The 27,126-nt window shown below is 38.5% G+C and overlaps 1 protein-coding gene across 2 annotated transcripts; it reads left to right on the plus strand.

The window, feature by feature from the left end:
• Positions 1 to 15: 15 nt before the first annotated feature.
• Positions 16 to 26,838, plus strand: LOC105836230 (fibrous sheath CABYR-binding protein). Of its 2 annotated transcripts, XM_028193164.2 has the most exons (12): positions 16 to 355; positions 13,902 to 13,943; positions 15,751 to 15,981; positions 16,611 to 16,699; positions 17,028 to 17,317; positions 21,171 to 21,209; positions 21,750 to 21,791; positions 21,874 to 22,362; positions 23,098 to 23,167; positions 24,268 to 24,483; positions 24,826 to 25,066; positions 25,412 to 26,838. In XM_028193164.2, the coding sequence occupies exons 1-12, from the start codon at positions 56 to 58 to the stop codon at positions 25,592 to 25,594; spliced, it is 2,232 nt and encodes a 743-aa protein (XP_028048965.2). In that variant the 5' UTR covers positions 16 to 55; the 3' UTR covers positions 25,595 to 26,838. The 2 variants fall into 2 exon arrangements, with proteins under 2 accessions (XP_028048965.2, XP_028048966.2); XM_028193165.2 differs by lacking the exon at positions 21,171 to 21,209 and having other exon boundaries at positions 17 to 355.
• The last annotated feature ends 288 nt before the right edge of the window (positions 26,839 to 27,126 follow it).

Consider the following 27,126-nt stretch of genomic DNA (forward strand, 5'->3'; position numbering starts at 1 on the left):
GGTGGACGCGGTCGCGGCGAAGAGGGACACACGCCGAGGTGAGGAGAAGGTCCGGATGAAGAAGAAGCGGTCCCGACGGTTGGGGAAACAGAACCGTACGAACCTCCATCGCGGCCGCATCGTCGTCGCGTATTCCTCCCCTTCACACGCGCGCACGAGGCGAAAAAAAAAGTACAAGGAAAAAAAAAACGACTCGTTAACGCATCCCGATCGCGAGCCCGATTTTTCGACCGACGAATTAGCGGTACTTGGAGAGCAAAAGGCCCAGCTTACAGCGACCATGGTTTACGAGAGCGACTTCTACACAACCCGGCGACCCTACTCGCGGCCGCACGTCTCTTCCTACAGCGTCACGGTCAGTATTCTGAGACTGTTGTTTCCTTTTTCTTGCGCCAAGAAAGAGCGGGCTGGAAGTATGTCTTAATAATGTTTTTGCTACCCGTTCAAACTAACGTCGAGAAGGAGAGAGAGAGAGAGAGAGAGAGAGAGAGAGAGAGAGAGAGAGAGAGAGAGAGAGAGAGAGAGAGAGAGAGAGAGAGAGAGAGAGAGAGAGAGAGAGAGAGAGAGAGAGAGAGAGAGAGAGAGAGAGAGCTCCGTTTGTGACAGGAAGTGTACCATTCCCCGTAACCGCCAGACTCGGCACCCCATACGATCTCGCTGGACCGCGTCGACGTCTCACCGGCATCCGTATCTCGTTGACATTTCCTCTCGCGCGGGGAGGATTATTCCGAATTTTTATTTCCGGTTATTTAATATACAAAATGCTTTGTCGATCCGAAACGTAGATCTGTGAAAGCAGATGTCACACGTCGTGATTATCAGTGACGAAGCGAGAATCGCGTTCAAACATTGTTGGAGTGTGCTGTATTTAACGGCACGCCAAAAAAAAGTCAGTCCAAAGAGAAATAATCAGTTCGTGGATCAAAACGGGTTAAATGATTAATCGATGATTGACGGAGTAATTAATCAGCGATCGCTGGATGGGGTCAGCGTTTTATTTATGACACGATATGACGATAATTCGCCCGCGACGTAATTTAAATATTGAGTAATTTTCGAGTCACACGTACACACGTACACACAGGTTTTTTTTACTTGAAAATTATAAATTTTAAAAAATTGTTTTCTATCTTTAGAGTAGTTATCATTAAAAATCTTAATTAAAAAATACTTTTTGAGAGACGAAGTTTTTAACATACATTTTCACTCATACATATTTTTTAATATGTCATAATCTTGATAAATCGACTAAAAGAAACATCTCGATAAAAAAGATTACAGTAAATGCCACTGAATATCTGACTCATAATTTTTAATATCGTAATATTTGTTAAAGAGTATTAGAATTTTGTGTAAACGGTCAAGTTTTTTTTTTAACGAATGTTCACTTTAAAGCGTATTAATTCTTAACTCGCGATGTCGGAGAGTAAAATTTTTTTATCTTCCATATTTACTGTTTGCTAGAATATAATTTCTCGATACTCCTTTAGTGCCAAATTATATTTCAAAACTAATTTTAGGAATAATGTAATTAAAGAGTTAAAATTTTCTGAAAAATAATTTGAAAGCTAATTAATAATGTTTCTCATCGGACAAAGACGCAAGGAAGGAGATGAGAGAGAATCGCGAGTTAGGGGTTGATCCGCGAATATTGCCGGGAAGGGAGGAGGGGTAGAGAAAGAGTAACGTTGACCCGCATTCAGCCGGTCGTGGTCGTGATTTCGCGACCGACATCCCGTGAGACGTCGAAGGTGTGCGCGAAGCGACGAGTGAGGACTTGGCACTTGATTCCCTTATTTTTCCTCTCCCTGTCACCCCCCTTCCCCCCCGGTTCGTCGACGAGGTCGATCGACGACAGAGAGCGAGCGGCGCGACCGGAAACACCTCGACATTACTTGTTCCCCGACTTGTTCTCCTCGCCTTCCTCGGGGGTCCCTCGCGGACGTCCTCTCGTCGCTGCTGTTCGTCGTCGAGCTCGACGCCGCGACTCACCGAAAAAAAAAAAAAAAAAAATCACCGCCGAAACAAATCTCTCGACTTCCACACTTCACTCCGGCCACTGTGTTCACCACTATTACTACTATACTAGCACTGCACTACCAAGTTTACTACTTTACTATTACTGTTACTACTATAATACCACTACTACTATACTACTACCGCTCCTGTGCTCGAGAACGTGCACTCGGTGTCCCGGAGAACGGCGAACGGCTGACCTTTCAGCCGGAAAACTCGAAGGGGAGAAGGGGTGTAGTACGGCAGAAACTTTCGGAAACTCCAAAGGGCACAAATTCTTAGAAAACTACGTAGCGTCAAATGGAATCCGCGTGTATACACACAGCATAGCTTCATGGATCTCGTAAATCAATCCCACGAGCAATCGGTCTCACAGTCAGATTCTTTATTTTTTTTATATATTTTTTTATTATTCTTTCAAAGATAGAAGTAAGATATCCGTAGACCGGATTGTAAGTAAACGCGAATCCACAAGTATATCAGTAATGGATTCGTACGAAGACCCTCCCCGCAATATTTGTGATTTATCTTTGTGTCTTTTTTGTTTTCGTGTTTAATATGGCTACTCTTGACGAGTTCAAGGGGTAACATTAGTTCTTGTTCTATGGTTACGTTGTTCACGTCCATGACCCCGCAACAATCGGGGAGTTGTTGTGTGCGTGCGACAGGACTCGCCGCATACCGTTTGTGCTAATTGCAACTCGAGCCATTGTGAGAGAATCGTTGTCCGACACGTATTTCTAACAATCGGTAGAGACATTTGACAAGTTGATAAATGACACTTCGGTGATTGTTACATAAATTAATTAAATAATATTAATGTGAAAACGGTAGACAGGAGATACTAAGAAAACAATGTGGTATTTTTTTTTTTTTAATTAATTTTGTCATTTAGGAACGGAATAATATTCTTTTTAATTTTTTTATATTTATCGAACCAATGACCATTCTTCTCAATTTTAATATTTTTTAAATATTCATTTGGAAATATTATATACGTAAAGATATTAATTGTAAATCGCTGTTAACTCCAAATTGAAGATATAAGCGTGGCCAAAGCGTATGCCAAAAATAAAAATTTTAAAAAGTGTATTTTTCTGAAATATTTAAAGATTTATAACTCTTTATATAAAACGTTACGATAGAAAGAGCATCTTCATATTCGGACCTTAAGAAACATTTTCTATATGAGAACGTCCAAGTTTTTTTTTTCATTGTGAGCATAATTAATTTTACTCATTAGAGGTTCGATTCTGTTACTATTTGGCGAGGGGCTTTGTCTAGGCATAGCTAGAATCGTCGAGGGATCAGGAATCTAGGTTAGCGTTAGGGATTGTCATTGATCATCAGTCAGACGATTAAAAAAGTAGCTGAGAGTGGCGAGATAAATGGTATAGCGTTGGTAAGAATGTTTTCGTAAAGAAATTCGTCTGAAAATTATGATCAGTTCTCGACTCAACATAGCTGAACTTATTCAAATCGTTGTTAATAATATTAGAATGACAATTATGACAGTCTATTAACAGTCTATTTAAAAATCATTTAAAATTTGTTATTAAACTGTTTAAAAAGTCATAAAATGTATTCGTGGAGTTTTTATTTAAAACTCCGCAAAAATTGATTTTGTTATAAAAAATAATAACTAAATAAAAACGAAGAGCTTCGATTTGAAATTAAATGGCTATTAATTAAAAATGAAATTATCCAGAATTATTCGTAACAATTACGCGCCTTAATTATTTATCTGCGCAATTTTTATTTCATATATTTTCGTTCGTCAAAAAATATCAAGAAAAATAAATTTCGTGAAAAATTTTTAAATTTATATCGTCAATGTAGAGAGGTAAAAGAGCATTTTGCCAGCGAACTTGCTACGTTTCAAACTACGTCGCAGACTCCTTCTTAAACGTCATCCGTCTGATGTAAAATCTCCAAACGTATTCTGTTGAATCCTGCTCAGGGCCCGATTCGAATCGTCGCGTCGGCCAAATACATTTTTCTGTCGACGCGGATCTGAAATTCGTTGGGTCGCGCGGCCGTCTAAGTTTAACACGACGAAGTCCCGGAAAATGGCTGCAACGCTATGAATAGCTTCCGTTCTGTAATTCCCTGCCCTCCGGCAGCTCTCTATTTATAATGATTTTGGATTTTCTGTTAGACTGGCTCCTGCCGGTTTTCTCCTGCGCTTTTTGCCCGGGTCGCGCAAGAACCTTTAAGTTTTCTCGTTTAAATCACACGCGTTCGCAAAAGTTCGACACAATATCGAACCGCCATACGGTGATCACCATCGTTGTTTAATATTGGCACGAGTCGCGCTGGTGCTTAATACATGTCTATTTATAAAGATTAAAATCAACCGCGCAGAATGGATGAACATTTTGGCGCCATCGTCCGCGGAGCTGGGCCGAGATTAAAGGGACGACGTAATTTCGAACGGTTAATCCACATTTTTCAAATAAATGCCGTGGCGTTTTAGAGATTGGTAGAGTAACTCTCGCATGACAATAATGCTATCTCGCCGAACGATGTAACGACTAATCTGTCGGTTTTCTCTGGTTTGGAAAGTAGATTATATACATTAATAACAACGTAATTACAATAGTGTTGTAATTGCCTTAAGATATGATTAAGGTATGATCGCATATTTATAGCTGCAATGATTGTACGACTGTATAGTAGTACATCACAATCATGGTAACAATAACGCGAGCATAAAAATTTAGCGTCGGATTTGGTACTCTAAATTTTCCCCGCTATCGACGCGCTGCGAAATCAGGTGTTATTTAGCCGCGAGGAATCGCGCGCGTAGAAACGCCTTCCAGATTATCGTCCGTGACGATTATTAAGAAGTTCCCGCCGCTTCGCGTTCTCGCGACTCGAGGGGAGAATCGGTGTTGCGTTACTCTGCCCTAATTTAGACGCACCGACGGCGCGACGCCGACGCCCACCGTCGGATTTTCGTCGACGCGAGAATTCATATATCCGCCCGCCCGCCGACGCCAACACACGCGGCTACATCTGCGCGAGGCGTCATCTCCGTATCGGATCCCCGTAGAACACATGTTGGGGCAATATCGAAATGATCCGCATTTAAAATTTCTGATATAGAAAATTGTCTAGTATAAACAATTTCAAATCTGTAATATCCCAGAACATATCTGCACATAAAAAAAAGAATATAGTCGTGAGATATAAATGATTAAAAAAAAAAAGTCCTAAATAAAGAATGCAACGATCGTATTTATGTATTTTAGTTTCTGCGAAGTTCTGATGATGGATCGTATGATTTAATTGTATCATTTCACCCCCTGTCTCATTTCTTTATCTAAATCCGTGTTTTTGATACATTTATTAGTATATGACGTGAAATTGGGCGGAAGGATATTTTCAAAGCAAGATACATTCTTTATCAGTCAGAGAGATCGGCTGCTTCGAGTTGTTTAATATCTTACATCGATGCACGTCTTTAGAACGTCTCTCGCAAGTCTATATTGGGATAAATCTACGGGATAAATGATATCTGCGCTACGTCGCGTCGTTTTACGACATCTTTACGACCCGCCAGGAAAACGGGATTATGACGAATGTTATGGGAATTTGGGCTTTTCTTACGCGCGAAATGAGCTTTGGCTGTCCGACAAGTGTGGTTTATTACTACTTTAAAAGATCGCCACTTCTACTTTCTTATGGCAGACCGAAAAAAATAAAAAAGGTCGACAAGAGTTTTGATATGAGCTTTCTTTTTTATTAGGGTAGAAAAAGTTTGCAAAAATATACTCGGAATGATGCGATTTCTTTGGTTTTATTTCCACATGTACATAAAATTTCTTTACATGTGTATTATAGGCAATAAATCCGTTGTATTTCTAATACTTTTTATACATTTTTTTTTATAAAGCTTGATAAATTATTTGTTCATATGTAAACTATATTAATAACGGCAACAAGTTTAGATGAAATCTGGCAAGTAAATAAACATGCATGCCATGCGTCATTTTGATAGCATGTGTTATCTAGTGAAGTAAGTGACTGTAATAGAAGAGAAAGAGAGAGAGAGAGAGAGAGAGAGAGAGAGAGAGAGAGAGAGAGAGAAAGAGAGAGAGAGAGAGCTACCTTTAAGAAAGCACAAGACTGTAACGATGACGTATTTATGTTATATTTATTAACCGTGCGTAAGCGCGTGTCTGACATTCTAAAGATGATCAGCACTTTCGGAATTCGCGGGGGCGATCATGGGTGCTTTAGCTGTCAAGTTCTTGGAGCACCATTCTTAGGTAACAAAGCGTGGCTTTGGCACGCGTCTCTTTTAAGACATCTTTAAGACATTAGAAAAGACAACGTGAAGACGTTTTCAAGGCACTCTGAAAATTATCTTTTACACATTTTTTGAAGCATGTGTAGTTATTTACGTTACAGATTGTAATTTATATATTTGACATGTTCACAATTTGATTATAACATAATTGATAAAAATGATTATTATTGTAAAATTTGATCGTTTTATTATCTTTTATTATTTTGGCTCGCAACAATACAATTAAAGTGATATTTTGCGGGAATAACTGATGAAAAGAACGCAAGGCAGAAGGAGTTATGTAATAAATCAGTATGTCACTGATATTTATACACTTTAACAAAAATTGATCTCTACCATTATAACATACATAAAAGTACAAATATATAAATATGCAAAAGATAATAAATGCTAAGCTCTCTGGATCCTAATCTAAATCCATCGGGTGGGACATCGAGAAGAAACGGTACACGAGCGGTACCATGACGACGGTCGCGGTTTAACAAAGAGAACAGACGCGGCAGTAGTAGGAGGGTAGTGTGGAAGCTCGAAGATGTCGGTGAGCAATGAGCTACTTGACAAATTTGGGAAACCTTGTGACACGGATAAGCTCCAAGAGATGCGGAGACTCGAGAACTCGAGAGCGATGGCTAATTGCCCTTAATTGATCGATCTAATGGCTCGAGGACTAGTGATCCTGACGGACCCTTTGCCGGGCTCGAATTTGCAGACGGAATCTAAGAAGCAGGACTATTTCCCGTGGGAGAAGGTGCCGCTTGTGCCGCGACCGTCGCTGGTGCCGGAGCCGTTCACCGTGTGGGGCCGCAAGAAGCAGGACCCGCGCGAGGAGTTCTATCAGTACGCCACCCTGTCGGATAAGGAGGGTGTGGTGCGCGGCAAGGACGTCGCCAAGGAGGATCATATTCGGCAGCTGGTGGACGGTGGCGCCATTTCGAAGGTCGGCTTGGACGCCGCTGCTGAGCTAGCCACCCGCGGCCACGTCTACGAAAAGGGCGTGCTCGCACGACCGGCCACCAAGGTCAGGCACGCCAATACGCCCGCCACTGGCCGCACCAAGATCCTGCTGGCTTTACAGACGCCGTCCTGGTACCGATTCTAACGACGAGAAACGAGAAAGAAGAGAGATAGATGTTGTGTACTCTATTCGTGAACACTCTTCGTCGAGGTTGAAATTAATATCGAATTTTTGGAGAACATAGATTTTTACTTTTAGCACGTATCGCCTTCACGCCAGAGATACAAATGGGATATTGTTACATTATACAGTTCGATGTCTCGATGTTAAATAAGGGTTACCTCCGATAATAACTACGTAACGTTGCCATTTCTATTATGCTTCGATAGCGAATTAGCTCGTCAGGCTTAGCTAGTCGGTTAATTTTTACACGGAAATATACTTTTTACGGAATGTTAAATTTATAGGAATTTCAGACATTAGTACTTTATTTTAATGACGATTAAATCTTGTGAACGTAGCTAGAAGAGTGTTTTCACATTTATAAACACCGATCGTCGCACTTTTCAAGACGATTTGTAGCGATTATTTCTTACCGATTGTTTGTAAAGAGAATAAAACAGCAACATGAGAATATTAAAAATCCTCAGCGCATTTACTAGTCATTTCATATTTGTGATTTCTCGAGATGCGAGTTTATCAGAATTTTTGTAGTCGCATTTTTTCATAGAAGAGTTGACGCACCGAACAAAAAGCGTCCCACCGCATCTCGAGATAAAACTCGAAACAACGATCCCGCTTATCGGAAAGTATCGCTCTCTTTCGTAATCTATGAAACAATCATGCAAATAACAATTACAATGGGACTTCGCGCTCTTTGTGTATCGCGCATTCATGTCCACGAGTTTCTTCGTAATGACTCGCAATTATTTGTTTAACTCGCCAAGCGGATTACTCGAACGAAACTTACCTTTTGTTAGCGTGAGCCGATACATAGTTCATGCATGTATACGAGACGAATAAAGCTATGATATCACTCTACAGAGAGTTTATCGAGCCTATTTGTCGCAAGACTGTGCAAACGAAATATCCCCCAGATTAATTAAACTCTCGTTTAATTAATCCCTTCGTATCTAGCGTAATCACGCGCGATCGATTTCGATTAAACCCTCTCCCCCTTCTCTTCTTCCATTATCATCAACTGAGCTATAACTGAGATATAACAGCACAACATATTTATTAAATGCTTAAACATTGATAAGCGTCACGTAACGATTTTTTGAGATGTGATCGCGAAAATATTGACTTCTAATATCTTGATATACCCAAGTTTGTAGTACGGCGCCCTGACTTTTAACCCCTTCCGAAAGTAGTAACTTTTAATTACCCTGTATGACCACACTAAGTTGTTTGGTATTAATTTCTACAATCGCGTCGCAGACTGCGCGACTGAAGTGGCGATCTTATGTATTATACTATTGCGAAAAGTATTCGCAGATGACGTTTCGCGATTACGGGTGCAAGAACTTACCTCGCTATTCATATTTTATTATAAAATAGAGAAAAAAATCTCATTTCAAACTTTGCGCGGAACAAAAAAAGAATCTATTCGCAGCTGAATCTGCAATTAAATTCTATTTAGCTGCCCGATTCGAATTAGCGGAGCTTCGGAGTATCGGAGTTAAATCTCCCTCCGTGCCGAATTGCAATCGCGAGAACGTGCCCGACTAATCGAGCGATTCCCGATTTAACCGTAATTAAGTTCAATGAAGCGTTAGCGCAATCCGCCGCGAAGTTTCGCCGCTCGAAGAAGGTCGAACAAGCTTCGGAACGGGACACCGAACGCGCGCACGTGGCGGGACAGATGCGTGCAACATTCTCATCACGTATACATACACATGTCACGCCAAACACGCACATATACACCGCAAATGTTGCCGTACGCGTTTCTTGGCAAGGGCCGCGTATCGTTGCCCAACGCTCGGAGCGTCCTGAATATTTCGGCAAGGAGACATTATTAATGCATATGTTACATACCGCTCCGCGTTTATAATTGGCCCGCACGTTGTGTGTCTACAGATAGATCGACATGTTATTATCGCGAACGTGTCGCCGGGATCCATCATATTTCCGCCTCTGTGTACGAGTGGCAAGAAAAAAATCCCTCACCCGTCGTCATGTGTCATTTTCGACTTTCACCTCTCACGAGTCTCTTAACCCTTTGCACTAAATAGTTGTCATTCACGATTAATCTGTTGATTATTATCAGAATCACGCCACGAGTAAATTTAATTAGTGCGAAGTAAAGAAATAATTAGATGGTATTGTCGTCAAAAAACGACTAAGTATTTTTCGCCTCGCAATATCTCACAGATTAAAAAATAAAAATAGGGAAATGTTGAAATTGAAATTAAAATACGAATCTATGCTAAATAATACGTAAGGATAAATGATACAGCAAAGGGTTAATCGCGCTCGTAAGACCCTAAGCATTTCAGTGTCATCTGGATCCCACCAACTTTCTCCTTATCTGGCCGCAAGCCCAGCCAGCCATCTGGGCGATATTACCGGCCAAACTTCGTCCACGAAGATGAGAAATGACTTCGCGAATTTCTCTCTCAGAATAAATGAACTGGCAGCGCGAGTACGTTACTCCTCGCGCGGCGACGCGGGTTAATTATCCGCGAGTAGCGCGAGTAGTTACGGACACCGTCGAGCCAGACGACGCAGCGATGCACCTGTTCGCCCACCTTCCACCTTTCACGTCTCTCGCCTCGCATGTCGCGCGCCTCTCTCGGCCGGAGAAACAGGGCCAAATGATATTTTAGGAAGACAGGGATGATTTTGTCATGAAAAGAGGAAAAAATTGTTAAAAGAAAGAAAGAGAAAAAAAAAATTATAGTTATGAATCACAGTTATAAAATAATCGTGTCTGTATGACATTGTATAAGGTGTTCAAGATTTGATAGATAATTTTTCATAGATATCCTTTAACCGATTTAACTTTTGCTTGGCAAGTTTTCAAATTTCAATATTAAATATTTTTGTCACAAAGCTCAGATTACAAGAGTGTTTTAAAATCTATTGGAAATTTATTGGAAATTAAATCAAAGATAATATTTTATTTAAAGCTTGATTACAAAGCCTGATCGAAGAGAAAGTCCTATATCTTCGCTCATAATTTAAAAATTATAATGTCTTAATATTTAATCGGTTCTTCGACAGATCGATCATGAAACTTCTCATACGAACAAAATCTGTAGATTTCTATGACGCAACCCTATCTCCGACAATTCATTTGCGGCCCGCGGATGGAGAACCGCGAGGGTCGTGAGACGAGAATAATGTCTGGCACAACATTTTTATACGCTATTCATGTCCTGTAAAGCTTTTGGTCAAACGAATAAATTTCTAGAAATTTACATCGTATAAAATCAGAACTATAATTTTATGAAAATTAATTCCGAGTAATTCTTGCATCAAGTTCAAGATAATGTTTTTTTATGGATCAATAATTTCTTTTACTTGACGGTGAATAGAATAATCGCGTTCTATAAATTATTTCTAGACAATATTCCGTCGACAAATAGAATCGAATACGCTGCTTTGCATTTCGATGTCGTGTGCTAAGTGCAAAAATCAAATCGCCGTCACTCGTCGACGGATAGATGCCGCTCCGTTTTTCCGGAGGCGAGCCTGTTCTCCTCCATGTCGTTGACCATGATCTAACCCCGAATCCGTAGACGCCTCGCCACTACGTGGTCCGCGACTATCCAGAGACCGGGGTGAGGTCCGCCCAAGAGCAGTACAGCTATTCGTACACCAACACCAGCTCGAGCTCCAGCACGGACCCGTACAGCGGCCGTCCTCAGAGGACCACTCAGACCCAGGAGAGCGTCGTCAAGAGGGAGACCGGCCCGTACGGCTCGTACTCGACCGAGAGGTCGACCAGGACATCGTCCGGCGGCGGCCCCGGGAGCTACCGCTCCTCCTACGAGTCCACCGCTTCCGGTCGTTTGCCTGGCGGCACTAGCTACCGCCATTACTCCTACCGCGTCTAAATCCTCGGTGTATCCCTCTCCCTCTCCCCTCCCCCCCCTCCCCCGTCATGCCGATCGCGCTTCCGCTCTCATCGGTCTCGACGATCTTCCGGACACGACTCTCCGCGTCGCACCGGGCGATTTTTCTATCGGCATCGAAACGACGGCACCCCGGGTCTGTGGTATCTCAAACGATACATCATTTCCGACGTTGTGAAACGCCGCAGACCCGCGCTATTCGCGTTACATCTGTTCCGCGTTTAAAGAGCACGTAGACGCGATACGCCACAAACCACGTCCTGCGGTATTAGTAAAACCGGCTGGTGCGAGAAATACGCGGATATCAAGTGGTGCCATTTGGAGAACGCTTTAAAGCGGATACCCATCGATGACGGAGACTTCTCCCGTTTCGACGAAAATTACAGAGCTAGATCTTACGAGTCGTCGACGGAGATTTCCTTTCGGTAGAGATTGCGAGGTTAAATCTAGTGGCAGTAACGACGAGAACGTGCAAAGTGTATTGAGCAAATGTACTTTCTTCCTCGCAGGAGGATCGCGCTTCGCTTTATAAATTTATTTATTGAAGTAAAAATGAATCATTGCACGTTAATTTGAAAGTCGCAAAATTTTAAATCGATTTGGCCGTCGATACCGATAAAAGCGGAATATTATTTCTTTATGCATGCCGACCTAGAATCCTTTTTTCGTTTATCTCCTCGTGTTAACTTTGTACGCTTGATTTTCTCAAAAACGTCTTCGATAAGAAAAAAAAGAGGGGGCGAGAATTTTCGTGCTTTAAACTTTGTGCATTAGCGAATCGGCAGGAAAACTCCTGATATCCTTAATATTATCATGTTGTTGTGATTACCGCTGTTGCCATAGCCCGACTCTCTCGGAGATAGAGTATCACGCAGCTGCATTTAGAGATAAATTAAGATCTAGTCGCGCTAATAGCGAAGGCAATAAGGCAGACACCTATATCGTGTTGGTATTTTCTTCTGGAGTTTTAGTAATTCGCGCGATCATTTGGCGCCGGCGATATGGAGCAGGCGGCTTTCGATCTCCTAAAAATATATCATGTACATCCGACTTTGTAAATCATGAATCTCGAGCGCGAGCACTTCGGAATTTCGCGCTTGGCGCGCAACGCAAAAAAGTTGTAAACAACCAACGGCAATAAATCGCATAAAACAGCACTGCATAGATTTGTATTCAGCATGTATCCTGTGCGAATTGACGTCGACGCTCAATCGCGTATCGAACGAATGCCCGTAGGCATCCGAGGAATTCTCGCGGAAATTGCCTGTGTGTTAAATGTCCGATCCCTGATACCCTGCTCCATCCTAACTCGCTATATACCTTTCCTTTCCCTTGGGGATGTTTTTATCTTTCGTACAATCGAGTGAGAGTTTTTCGTGAATCATATTTTTAGAGTAGCGAGTGTCGAGAGATCGGGCAATTTGCGCCGTACCGATATTTCTACATAAATGCATCCTGCAAAATGTTCATCACTTATGCGATCAATTTTAGAAAATGAAAGAACAATTAGTGGCGAAAGAAGTACTTTTTGCAGGACAAATTGCTCTTTATTTGAGCGGTGCGCATATACGCGGGCGATACTATCTTGAGATAATAAGAATTAGATCATAAAGAAGTGTAAAGAATAATTATAGAAGGCTTTATTTAATTCTTTACGGACTGACCTGACGTGATAATTACGGTAACATCAGGTCATTTATTAATATTAAATTTAAAAGATTCTAAATTAAATTTTAAAGTTGATATCTGTGAACTTTTCTAAAATAGAATGGAGAAATAATTTAATTTTTACTGATAGATTCAAGTGTCTTTAATAGCGGTTTTATATAATACATTATTCAAGATGAAATTTATATTATCTTGTCGCTTGAAATTATAGTTATTTTGTGTGATATCATAGCAGGATAGTAAAAGCTTTCAATCCGATAATCTTATCGCGAAATAAGCTGTACTAACCGTGACTAACAATTCTTCATCATCATCATTATCATCGTCATTGTCATCGTTATCGTCATCATCATCATTATCATCATTATCATCGTCGTCATCGTCATCGTCGTCGTCGTCGTCGTCGTCGTTCTCATCGTCGTCGTCGCCGCCGCCATCATCTCGATAGACACACAACGCGACAATTGGCCAAGTCGATTATCTCGAGCGTCATGAAAAGAACTTCATCGCGGCATACAAGCCTTTCTGCGATCTTCCCTGTCCTTCATTTCCTCCGACATAATCCCTTTCTCATCCCTTCTGATCTATCCTCTCGAGACGCCACGAAAGAAAGAAAGTTAAGCGAGCGCGAGGCAAACGGGATAGCGAGGGGAAAACGAGACCGAAGAAGAAAGAACGACAGATGCCACCTGAGTCACTAACCGAGTTGTTCTTTCTATTTACTCTGCCTTCCACATGTGACTCCTCGCCGTCGTTGCCGCTGTCATCACCGCCGCCATCGATGCTGCCATCGTCGGAGATCTTGACGGATAAAATTAAAAAAAATATGACACAAAACACCCTCCCCATGTCTGTAAACGCGGTGCAGTATCGACCTATTACCATCGTACCACTCTCCGACGTTATCCAGGTAGGTACTTCCACCTGCTGATGGTTTACGATTGGTAGTACGCGGCGAATGCTCGACTATCGTCACCGGAAGCGCAACAGGTGCGATCGTCGATTCTGATCTTCTCGTTGCAGATTTGTCAGCTTGTACTTCTATCTCGATTTAGAGTTTCGTTTATACGAGATGATAGAATTCGACGAAACATAAAACTTACTTTCTCTTATTTTTTGTATAAAAAAGAAGCAGTAACCTGCTTCTATAGTTGGTTTTTTACTTTTCAACTGACTTCGCGTAAACTCAGCAGTTCAAATTTGAATTTTAAAATTTGCAGTTGTCTTGCTGGATCATCAAACAATGTAACTCATTTTTTTTATTTTGAAAAGATACTTTCATAAATTTTTGAGATATGATATAAGGATTAATATTATTTAACATTCTCGATGTACATCAGAATCGACGGATATCTCTTTGCGCGATTTTATAGATTGACGTTATCTTTCTAGAATAACTACAGTCGCAAAAAATACAATTAAAATACATTAACGTATATAAAATATAAGTTAATGTAAAAATAGACAATAATTTGATAAATATAATTAGTAAAGTTTAAGTAATTTTATAAGAAATCGAATTTAAATAAAAGAAACTCTTAAATTAAAAAAAAATAACATGAATTATTTAAACGATGTTTTTCAGTTTAAGTTTAGATTTTCTATATAAAATTATTCAACATATTTAATCATATGAGAATTTTAAAGCTTAAAAAGAAATATAATCATGATCGAAAGAAACGTCGATCGGTAATTTAATTCGTTTGCGTTCGTTAGCAATAACATTTCACGATGATAATAAATATGTAATTTGTTTTATGTTCAAATTTTATGATCTTTCTATATGTATAATCAACTATAATCAATTTCTGTATTTGGGTGTCATCATATCAACAAGATGTTACGCAAAGTTTGTCGATAGTTTTAGAAAAAGCACTTGTATGATAGACGTAATGACGCTTTGCCGCTCTCACGCTAATTAATTTCACGCGTCTCGCATTAATTAATTTCAGATCTCGATGTTTACTAATTCTAAAGCACTACCTCATCGCAGTAATATTCATCTTCACGTCGCGCATAATTCAAGGTAACGTAACGCACTGCTTGCCCTGTTGCTTATGCTTCTTGTTGACAGACCGTGGTCATATTATTCAAAGCTAGCTAATATAATTACGCGTTGAAACCTTTCGTGTGCAATCGATGTTGTTTGTCAATCATTTGACATGCACTGTTCATCGCTGGACGCATGGAACGCTACGCCTTGCTATTCTTAATCCTTTGGTGACGGCATTTTATTAATATGAAATATATGAATATATGAATATTGAACTATCTATGTTTTATTAATAATGAAGTACATGAATACATGAATATTGAACTATCCATGTTAAAATAAATGCAAACCTTTAAAATCATGTAATATAATTTTATATTTATGTAATACACTATTTAATAGCCGAGCACTTAAATTATAAAATTCATAGATTTTTTAATATTTTTTTTAGAAAATATTTTTTTTTCTTTCTCTAAAAATTACTTCCAAGCCAATAATTACTTCCCGAGAAAGTTTATCACTTCGATTTTGTTTTCTTCAACAGAAAACTTTTCACCAACCACTCCTTAAATCAAATAATATTCTCCGTTTTTCCCTCAGCCTATGAATTCACGCGTACAATTTAACCGTCACCAAAAGGATAAATTGCTTGGCGCTTTGACTTCGCAGCTCGCCGCTGCCGGGCGAGCGCGATTAGTAAAAACGAGACGTTCGTTGTCTCCAGTTCAGGACTGTTCATGTGCCTCACATGCCATATGTGGCACACAAGAGGCTCGTCACCATAATTCACTCGCCGGTCCGTCATGTGTATTACTCTGGTGCGATGATACCGATAAGGGTGCGAGCACGCGTGCGGCCCAGCGTCCTCGCAGCTGAGCTCAACAGGATACGCGAGCTGCCGAGGCCATCTACCCGATCCTACCTTGAGGACTACCTAAATTCCCGATACAACATAGTAAGTCCGGCAGCTATTCTAATATTCAGCTAATCTCTCCCCCCATCATCATTTTTATCTCTCTCTCTTTCTCTGTCCTTCTGAATCAGTTTAATATCATAAAAATACAAATGGTCAGATTTCGTAAGTTGTCATCATTGTTCACGGGAATGATTGTCGTCATTCTCATCGTCATTGATATCGTCATCGTCGTTATTTTTCATCAACGTTTGTGCCGAACGCAAGTTAGGGACGGAATCGCGTCGTTGCAATGGGTTAAGATTCAGCTGTCTTTTGTAATGGTTAAAAATTTAAAAGTTGCGGCAAAAAAATTTTTTTAATCATAAACTTGTTTTTTTAGTCAGTAAACATTAAACTTAAAAGGTAAATCTACCAATGTTAAAACTTATTTTTATCACAATTTGTTGTAATTACCAACACAATTAAATCCACTTCCTCGTTCACAATTTATATGTTTAAAAGCCGGAGTTAAATATAATATTATCAGATACCCACCTTTAATCCATGGCAAAAGTGTGAATTTGAAAAATAATTTGCTAGTTTATAATACAATGACAAAGCTCTGAATACACGCGAGAGATTGATCGACTCGTTCATGCAAATAATGTTTCACATATGTTTCTTCGTAGCTTTTCGACGATGAGGCAAGGGAGATTCGCGCGAGAGTGGATTCTCTTCTTCGACGCGTCCACGTGTTCGTGCCAAGAGCAGTGGCAAGGTATCCGATAAAAATAAAACAGTGTAACAACTAATTACTCAATTGAATCGATCGAAGTCTAACATTAAGTCTAAAATTATTAACATAAATTTCAATCGTTAGAAAAAGGAAATTATATATTCGTTTTTTTTAATGACATTAAATCCATCCTGGATATTTTGAAATATCAAGATAATATTCTGTGATTTAAAGATAAAGGTATAAATATATCCTAAAGCATAAGTAAAAAGAATATTTATCGTGACGATTTATTGTACGTTTCCAAGTCACAGAATAGCATCCGTCGCTTCTTCATCGGCATAATCAGCGATTTCTTCGGGATTTCCAGCGACTTCCTCGAAGAGATCGTCCCGGAACGTATGCGCAGCCACGACTACGTTCACCGACTGCTCACCGGCCGTAGCAACGCGAAGAGACAGGTCGATTATCTGAGCTGGTACGAGGTGCCCGACCGGGGCAACTTCGGCACCCTGGCGTGCATCAAGTACGTCGCCGGCAATCCACAGTCCATCAGGAAGCCGTACTTCAAGGTCGCAGACCTTCGGCCGTCCGACATCCGCAACGACGTCAACTTCCTCAGCTACTACAGCAAGAACCGTCAGGCGGCTGCGAATGCCTGTGAGTAATCCGTCACGGTCACGAGGACGACGATGACGACAACGAAGACCGAGATCGTTTCGCGATCCGCACTTCAATTTCGAAGAGATTGCTCTTCGAGAGTGAATGGCTGTTCGAGAACGGTCCCGTCTTGACGATGCCAAAACATGGTGATCCGTACACGAAGCACGTAGTTAGAGACTCGAAACTGACGAGAACGCAGCGAACAATTTTTTAAGAAAGAATTATTACGATAATTTTTATTTCTATTTATAATTATGATCTCTGCGATTTTTCTACTTTTTTTACGGCACATTAAATTTGATTTTAATAGAATTGCAGCTGATAATATTTTGTGATTATATCGTTATAAATTTTAACATAAATAACTAGGATATATAAATATACTATTGATATCTTCATTGAGAGACATCGGGATTATTATTTTTGCAGAATATTAATTAGAATTTTACTTATAGAGAGATAATATATTTTAAAGAAAACAAACTCTTGAAAAAAGGAACAGCTGCGCTACGTTCTCGCAGTTCAAAACATGTTTTTTTTTAATAGATTTGAAAAAATAAAAGACGGCCCCACGACGCCGTTGTGTGCAACTCTCTTTTTGTCTATTTTTTTTTCTCGTTCACATTGCCCTCACCCCCCGCCCTCTCGTTTCTCTATTTTTTTTTTCATCCCTTTTCTTTAATTGGCTGGCACCTCTCTGGTTTACACTGTCTGAAAACTTTTGTTTGTGCTAGCGAGCACGTGTGTTTCTCTGGTATTTTTGCTGTTTTATTGTTGGTCACACAACAATCTTTTTGTACGTCTTTTTTTGTCGTGGCTGCATTACTGTTCGATAGTATTGTGTCTAATTGTACAACAGCAACGTACACACTTACCTCCCACGTCCCTCGCATCCGTTTTTTTTTTATAATCATCCCGTCATGCGATATCCGATATCGTGACACAGCGCGTTTTTATTATTATTATTATTATTATTATTATTCTGAGGAAAAAGAACAAGCAATTGAATTGATCTTTGTGATAAGAGCATAAATGTTAATTCTAGTTATCATTAAATCTTTTTTTTGCTCACAAATTCTAACAAAATATAAATTGTATATTTTGAATAGTTAGCATTTTAATAATTTTTTCTATATATTCATATAAAAATGAAATTATATATGCTCTTTTCCGGAATGATTGACTCAATCATCCGGCTACATCGGTGAGCTCTACCCATTCGACGGTTCGCATCCTTTTTTTACGAACCAACGGATTTATCGTTATTTTTTATTGCGGTAACCGGAAAACACAGCGAAAACGTCATAGTGACCAAAAAGAAAACCATGAGTCAAATCAAAAGAAACGAAGGAACGAGAGAGAGCAAGACATTTACACGACGGGGACTCCAAGCGGAACACCAGACTGGGATCACGCGCCAAAAGCAGAATTTTGCGGCGCTCGCGGATAAGAGCAAAAATGACACAGAGGAAGCAGTGCGGCTTTTTTGAACGTTTCAGGCAAGTGTTGGAGGGAGAAGGTGCCGGAGCTGTACGAGAAGCCGAGCAAGAAAAGCGAACTCGAAGAAGAGGCGGAAACGATGGAGGCCGCCGCCGAGGAGTGACTTCCACTTCGTCATTCATCATCACACGAATTCTGTGGCCGATACCGTCCGCTTTTACGTTCCGGAAGTGACGTATTCCGCGCGTGAAAAAGATACAACAGGCATCGTACGACACGCGGAGGCTGCAGGATTGCAAACCGAAAGCGAATTCTTTATCTTCTTTTTATAATAAAAATTTCTTCTCCAATTTTCTGCCAACAAGCCTTATATCAGTGAGATTTGAAATATCAAAATGTATAAAAATAAAAAGTTCAGATACTAATGTATATTAAAAAATAACAAACTTTAAATTAGCAAAAAAAAAACTATAGAAGCTTATATAAAAAATATAAAGATAGAGAGAAACGAAACTAAATTTCATGGACACAAATTTGATCTCATATATGAAATTGGATTGGATTGTATACATTTTCATTTCAACAATAAAATATATCATTCTCTAGATATAAAATTATTGCAAGAACTAATTGTTAGTATGCAAAATTTTCACCACAGATGGAATAACTTTATATAAATTTAATATCAACCCACGTTTCATTTTTATTTTCATTTTTAATATAGCGATTGAGAAACAAAAAGGATTCACACATCTCAAAGGGTTTTTAAATTTTATCTCTTTCAGTTTTTTAAATACAATTTTATATTCGGTTCGCAAACCTGGCAAAAACCCTCTTTAAACGGAATTATTTTGCTGCGCGCAACTACCGGAGGTAGTCGTGATCGAAAAAATCTAATATCCGTCTTCACTTTTTTATTTTTCCTTTCTTCTATTCCGGTCGTGTGCCCGTCGACTGGTTCATTAAAGTCCAATGTGCCGATATTCGCAATAATCATAGAACGTGCTGTATTTTCCGAGCATTCTTCATTCAATTTTTACTCGATGGACTTTAATGAAATTGCGACGGTCGTGTAAAATTGTCGTGACTACCGAAACGATCGTGCTCGATCGATGCGATTTACGAAACACGAAAGAACAGTATGCGAGAACGAGACAAGGGAAAAGGGAACCGATTAAATTGATGCGACATAAAAAACCGCAAGACCTGCGCGCATATTCATTAAAAAGGAAAAACAGAGATAAAAATGTAGACACTAACATTATTGCATCATGATATTTGTTAATGTTTCGATTTTGTAAATTCTGTTTTGTTCGTGCTTGCGAGATAGCAACAAAAAAAGAACATGAATAAAATAGTAATGTCCGATGGAAGCGAGAGTCTCCAAATCAATTACTTTACTTTGTACGAGAGAATAGTGGAAACGTAGGTGACCTGAGTAACGAATAAATGCACTGTTTTCGAGGTAAGCTTCTTCATGTGCTTCGTAGTTTAACCAACGACGTCTCATTTTGCCTCTGAAATCCACTATTTGTGGAATTGATTAAGATTAATGCTCTTGAAAAAAAATAAATTATCCTTGATTGTTGCAATACTGATTATTGCTATACATTTATAAAATTCTGTTTAAAAAATACTTTTGTTTGGGCACATAAAAAAAATCAAATTTTAATGAAAACTATTTTAAACAGAATGCATTTAATAATAATTAAAATTAAATTTCTTAAAGCTTTTTAATTAAGTGCAACTCATTTTATTAGTATAAATGATATAAATTCACGTTAAAAATATATACAACCGAAAAAGACTGAAACGACCGAAAGATAAAAAATAAAAGATAAAAAATTACTTAACTGTAAAGTTTGATTGTAAAATATCCGACTATAAGTATCTTGGTTTCAGAGACAAAAATTCACCAAATCAATCGCTAGATGTGACCGAGTGTGATCTCTAATCGAACGTCACGTTAATCGAACCGTGACGATCAGTGAATCATCTTTACGAGAAAAGACAAGAATTGTGATCTCATTAATTGCCGACCTCATTGACGATAAAACATCAACGTATGCGATACTTTCGCGTCATTAAAATGAGCTCGATGATTCATCCTTAATCCTCAGAATGCTGTCATCGTTAATATATTATTACAATTTATTTCTCTTTTTTCACTCATTCGTCGCATATCGCTGTACATAAAAATCATGCACTTCTGCTTCACATGATCTGTAATTAGTTAACAATCATGCCTCATCGACTGCTTTTCATATCGATATGTTGTATGTAATCATAGTAATCGCTTTCTGACGTCACGTTCTCTGCGAAGCTTTTATCGCTTCCTTGGATTTACGTCACGAGCTTCAAAAGAATCCTTTGTCGCTAATCGATCCTTTATGTTTCATGTACCCCACAGCCCCTGGTCAGCCAATGACAGAACGAGAGATGCGAAAGGGTCAGTAGGCACACACAAAGTAATCCTTTTTAAGATAATGAAAGAGTAAAGTCGCGATCGTGGGGACCAATTTACAAAGAAATACATTTTATGTCATATAAATCATATATGAGATACATAAGATACAATGCATACGTTAAAATTTCGTATAAGCAAATCAAATTACCTTTATCTTGTACATATCAACAGTTTTATCTAAAATAGATAAAAGAATACGAGAATATGCAAAAATTATTTGATATAAGTTTACGTTATTAATTTTTGTAAAATTATTTAAAGTTTATATAAATATCATTAATATTACAGACATAAATATATTTAAATTGTGCATAAAAATTTTTATTAGAAAAAGATAACCAGTACTATACTTTTTAAATATTTTTTAACAAAAGCTAAAAATAAAATAAAATCATTTCTTTTAAGTTACTTAGAAATTTTTATCATTTTTGTATGTTTTCATAATTGAGTAATCATTTATCCTTTTCTTTCTGTACCCTATTTTTTGTATTTCCCACATCTAACGTCTTCTCACAATTTTAGTACGTGCATTAGGTTACGATTCAACGACTCAGGAACAAAAAGGTAAGTCTCCATATAAAATTGCAAAATCCAGATCAATTCCTGTGTGTCATTTGTCGTTCATGTTCATCCTGTGACGTCACAGCTCCCGCTCCAGAATCAGAGCCAAAATTAGAGAAGAAAGCGAAAAAGAAGTCGGAACCGATACACGAACCGGAGCCGGAGCCGGTACCTGAACCCGAACCGATGCCCGAACCAATAAGAGAGCCCGAACCGGTACCTGAACCTGCGAAAGAACCAGAACCGGTTCCGGAACCCGTGAAACCGTCGAAACCGGTAAAGGGATCAAAATTGGCGAAATCGGCAAAATCTGCGAAAACGGTCGAACCTAAAGCAGAGCCTGCACCGGAACCGGAACCTGTGAAAGAACCAGAAATTATAAAGGAGCCGGAGCCGGAGCCGGAGCCGGAGCCGGAGCCTGAATCTGTACAGGAGCCAGAACCGATAAAGGAACCCGAGCCTGTTTCAGAGCCGGAACCGGAAGCGCCGGCTGAACCAGAAGCGCCAGCGGAACCGGAAAACGCGCCGACCGAAAGTACGGAGGCCGTAAGTGACGAGGCTGAGGAAGAAAAGGGTACGTTAATATCTCGGTCGATACTGCGGGCCGGAAGTATTCCATTTCGGCGGCCGGAAACGAGCTTGTCACGCGAACGGTGGATATCTTTTGGTATCGGTTGGAATAGGCAGAGAGGTCGATGGTTCGTGTCGCTGTTAACAGCATCTATTATATCGATCGCACGAGGATGAATGTGTCTAGTCTAGATAACGTCCAGTGTCTCTCTCTCGTCCGTTTTCGTAATGTCTTCCTCATAAAAATGGCGTAGATATTGCCATCGCGAAGTGTCTCCTGTTTGTGTTGATAATCTTATCCATAATTATTGCATTTTACGCAAGATACTGTCGGTATTAGAACTAGGTATAATCACGACGGATAAACTTTAGCATTCACGATGCTCTTATAACTCACATTTGTATGTAAAATTGATTCTAATTTTGGAGCTCTGTCTAAAAACTATCTATCTAATAGCATCAATGTTAATTAATATTGAACAAAGATAATGAAATGAATCTGAATATTAATATTAATAGCACTTTGGTACAATTGTGCGAATATTTAATTATTAAAATGGCTAAATTAATTTCATACTGATATTCATAAAGATATTTTTAATTTTACATAATTCTTATTTGACAGATCTCAAAATGATAAAATGTAAGACGAATATAATTGTAGTGTCACTTTAAACATGTATCGTGAATTTTCGCTTGAAAATCCCTATTCGATATGCTAATGAGATTTATTTCGCAGTGAAGCATGACAAAGAAGATGCCAAAAGAAGAGCTGAGGAGTTCCTTGCTAAAGCAGTTCGAGAAGCGCAGTAAGTGATTTTCATTTAAAAGCGATACGTGCCAATAAAACAAACCAATCGCGCGAAAATAATCATCCGCTATATAAACGCGATCGTTTTGCGTAACATTAGCATTGAACTCGGCCAAATAACCTGCTACATGACCCGCGACAATCTAGTCGCCAAATAACTGACCTCTCTATTCGTAGAATATCATTTGTTTCGAAAATGTACTGACTCGAGTATAGTAATCAATTATTAAAGAGAATATTCAATTTTCATAAGATGTAATTTTTGTAATAATTGATTTGTAATTTTTAAACGTGTAAAACTAATAAAATGTCTATTATTATTATTAAAACAATATAAGTTGATGTGATTACAGCTGTTCCAATTCCAAGCTTGATAATGTTAGTGGTGATAATTTTAGATGCAATAAAAATGTTTTATATAAATTTCAACAGAAAACTTTCCTGTGAAAAATATTCGCGTTTACGCGGCTTATAGTTTTATCTTGCGAGATATGCGAGAAACGTGCATCGAAAAATCTGGAATGCGAGCTTCATTAAAAAAACTTGATGGATAGCTTCCACTATAGTACGCATGCACGTACAAAACACACACATACACGCCGACATGTTTTCCTAGTCAGTAATTTTTAATATTATAATTCATAGTTTTGTTGTACATTATTTTTATAATATTTCATGCAAATTTTGTTCAAATATTGTCGCATGTCGCATAAGTTTGACATATATAATTCAGTTAACATTAAGAAAAGAAACCAGATTCAAGATTCAAAACTCAAATTAGTATTCCACAAAAAATTATAAGTTCATGAATCGATATAATTAAAGATTAAATATATAAAAATAAATTTATATTTATTTATATCTATTTAAATTATTTAAATTTAGATTTATTATTTAGAATTTAAATAGATATAAAAGTACTTTGAATTTTCCCTTAATTATTACTTTTAGATTTCAAATTCTTATAAAAATAAACGTGAGTTTCTAATTTTCCTTAATAATTTTTATTTTTATTTATGTACATACGTTTTACGTCGATCTTCGCTTGCTTGTCGCATTCGAGCAATTTTGCCAATTGCGAATAACTTTGTTTTGAAGATCGGAAGAGGAGAGGAGGAGGGCCGCGGAAGAGGAACGCCTGCAACTCGAGATGGAGGAGAAGAAAGCGTGGGAGGCACTGCAGCTTGCGCAGGAACGGAAAGCTGAGCTTTCCCAGATACTGGAAATCGAGCAGCAGGAAGCCGAGAGGAAGACGGAAGAAGCAAAGTTACAAGCTGAACGCGAGGAAACAGAGAGAATAGAAGAGGAAGAAAGGTAAGCTCGTTATTTAAAAAAAAAGCTCTCGGTAGTGATTCACGAATTCTTGAAAAAAAAAGTCCCAAACATAAGCATACTTTTCAATATCAACTGTCGATTGAAAATAATTAAAACAAAAAGAGAGGATATATATATATATATATATATATATATATATACAATTATAATGATTAATAATTAACTATTAAAATTATGCAACTTCTAAATAAAATTACTACCAAATATATATTCGAACACTGATAAAAATACGTGTAACTTTATGTTTATCTGGAAATTAATACAATATTTATATTGCATCGTATCTACGTCGTTAGAATCTAATTCGCTTCTTGTTAACAGATTAATCAACCAGGAAAAGCTTAATGCGCTCATACAGGAACAGGAACGACAAATAATCGAGGAACAGCTCGAAGAAATTCAAAAGCAGAAGCAGGAGCAGGAAGAGACGGATGTCGCACAGCTTGCAGCCAGAGAAGATCAAGACGTCAGCTGCGCCGAGGATCAGGCGGATCTTGGCGAAATAACTGATCAAGAGAGGGAGGAGAAACCTTGCGATATTACCACGGATGACGAAGCACACGTAAGCAGCCATTTAAACATCGTGAAAAATCGTATAATAATCTAATTCTGTTTAAACTCTAATATCAATTTTTTAATTTTTAATTTTTAATTGATCCAAGTGATGTAAAGATACGTAAATTATAACTCCTCAAAAATATTAAAATTATAAATGAATACTAAGAAATAAAGTTAGGAAACTTTATTTCTTTAAATTCAGATATATATTCAGTAACTTAATCCAAATATCTTATTGAACTTCTGTAGAGAAAGGATCGAGTTTAGACTCATTTAAGAATCGGTGGTTCAAGAGAGATTTCGCGGAATACCATTGAACGAAGTGAGTCACAAGGAATTCGCTTTTCAGGTCGAAGAAGAGAATGTCCACGAGGAGGAGCAAGTCGAAGTGACCGAAGTTCCGTTTGTCGAAGAGCCGGAAGGAGCTGAGAGCAAGCCGCAAACGGGACCGATGGCAACTGAGGAAGGACCACAGATCGAGGAGGTTACTTCCGGTGAAGAATTCGACTGGGGCGATCAGGACGCGTCCTAATTGTCTCGCGGGTATCGACGGACCACGTTCCTTTATTATCACCGTTAATGCTAGGATTAAAAAATGCGTCTATCATCCTGTCCACGAATGTCATTCAATCCGTCATCATCGCCGATCGGTCACAAAGCGATCTTAATTAATTATCTATTTATTATAATTTCCACTCTCTCTATTTATTTATTCGTAAAATGCACACTTCGCGTTCAGTGTTTCATCAGTGCACATTTTGCAATCAAACTCACGCGTCACATCGTGTTGATCATATTAGATAAGCTCGATATATACGTGGATCAATGTAACTTTAAAATCATGAAATTTCTCTCTGATAGCTATCTCTTTTTACTAGCTAATCTCAGAAGAGCCAATCAGAAACTTGCCAGTGGTCTCGTGCGATCTGCGCCTATTTATTTCATTACTGACCGCACACCTCTTTCACATTATATTTCGCGTCGGAGAGCGGCAACCCGTAGATCGAGTCTGACACGAGTATCGATTTCCGTTGGTCTGCCGGTGGTGGTGATTCGTTTATAGTCTCGGATAGTAATCGAGTAGAAATATCGCGACGTATTTTAGCCATCCATTCGGCAGTCGTGCAGTCGAGCTGGCTTCGTCGTCGTCTATTTTTACAGTAACAGCTTCGAATTTCAGCCATGAAATTGGTTTGACTGCGATTGTCCGAGCGATCGATCGAAAGGACGAGGATTCCGGAAATAATCGCGAGCACGAGAATTAGCAGCTATCTTACGACTCTCGTCGCTCGGAAAGTGGCAGCCTTCTGATATATTAGTATTATTATTAAAAAGATATTATGTATGTTGTAAGAGTGTGGTAATAATAAGAAAATAATTCAATATCGAAACTTGCTTAGCGATTTAACAGGTCGGAAAAGCCTTCAGCTTTTCCAGAAAGCGTCGAAAAATCGTGGTGCTAGAAATGAAACAGCCACAAGTATAATTTTTTTAATTAACCGAACCCAAAACATAAATTTTTAATGTTTTACAAAATTTTTATGAGATTTTGACATAATAAAGCAAAACAAATGCAAACACTTGCGCGATATGAAAAACATGCATATTACCCTTTCATATTTCGAAAAACTGCCCGCTGTTTTTGCCGCAAATTGAAATTAAAATTAGATGTAAGGAAAGCTACACAATCTGTAAGATAATCGACGTTGTGTGCTGTGTATGAATAAAACAGGAGGATACTTAACAAGATACTTAATAAATAACGATTTTTATTTACATTCTGTTTATATATTTCCTATATTTCACACCGAAATTCGTAGCACGCAATATATATCCACGTAACGCCTATTTTATTTATGATTCAAGATAATAAATGTTATAAATGGTAATATTAAGCTATATTTATTTTATCCTGTATAGTGCATCATATTAATAAGGAAAAATAAAATAATAGAAGGAAATTTGACATTATTAATAGATATTGCTAATATATGTTGATAGGTGCAATCTATTAATATCTACACATATTTATATATTTTTTATATTTCTTTATTATTTTAAAGT

This window comes from Monomorium pharaonis, chromosome 1, assembly GCF_013373865.1.
Source record: "Monomorium pharaonis isolate MP-MQ-018 chromosome 1, ASM1337386v2, whole genome shotgun sequence".
NCBI classification, from domain to species: domain Eukaryota; kingdom Metazoa; phylum Arthropoda; class Insecta; order Hymenoptera; family Formicidae; genus Monomorium; species Monomorium pharaonis.

What these genes read in the sequence shown, in the direction of transcription:
- LOC105836230 (XM_028193164.2), top strand. Translation starts at nt 56, where the DNA reads ATGAAGAAGAAGCGGTCCCGACGGTTGGGGAAACAGAACCGTACGAAC. An exon ending in TCTCTTCCTACAGCGTCACG is followed by an intron (nt 356 to 13,901) that starts GTCAGTATTCTG and finishes AACGCGGTGCAG; the next exon opens with TATCGACCTATTACCATCGT. An exon ending in TCAGGCGGCTGCGAATGCCT is followed by an intron (nt 17,318 to 21,170) that starts GTGAGTAATCCG and finishes TGTACCCCACAG; the next exon opens with CCCCTGGTCAGCCAATGACA.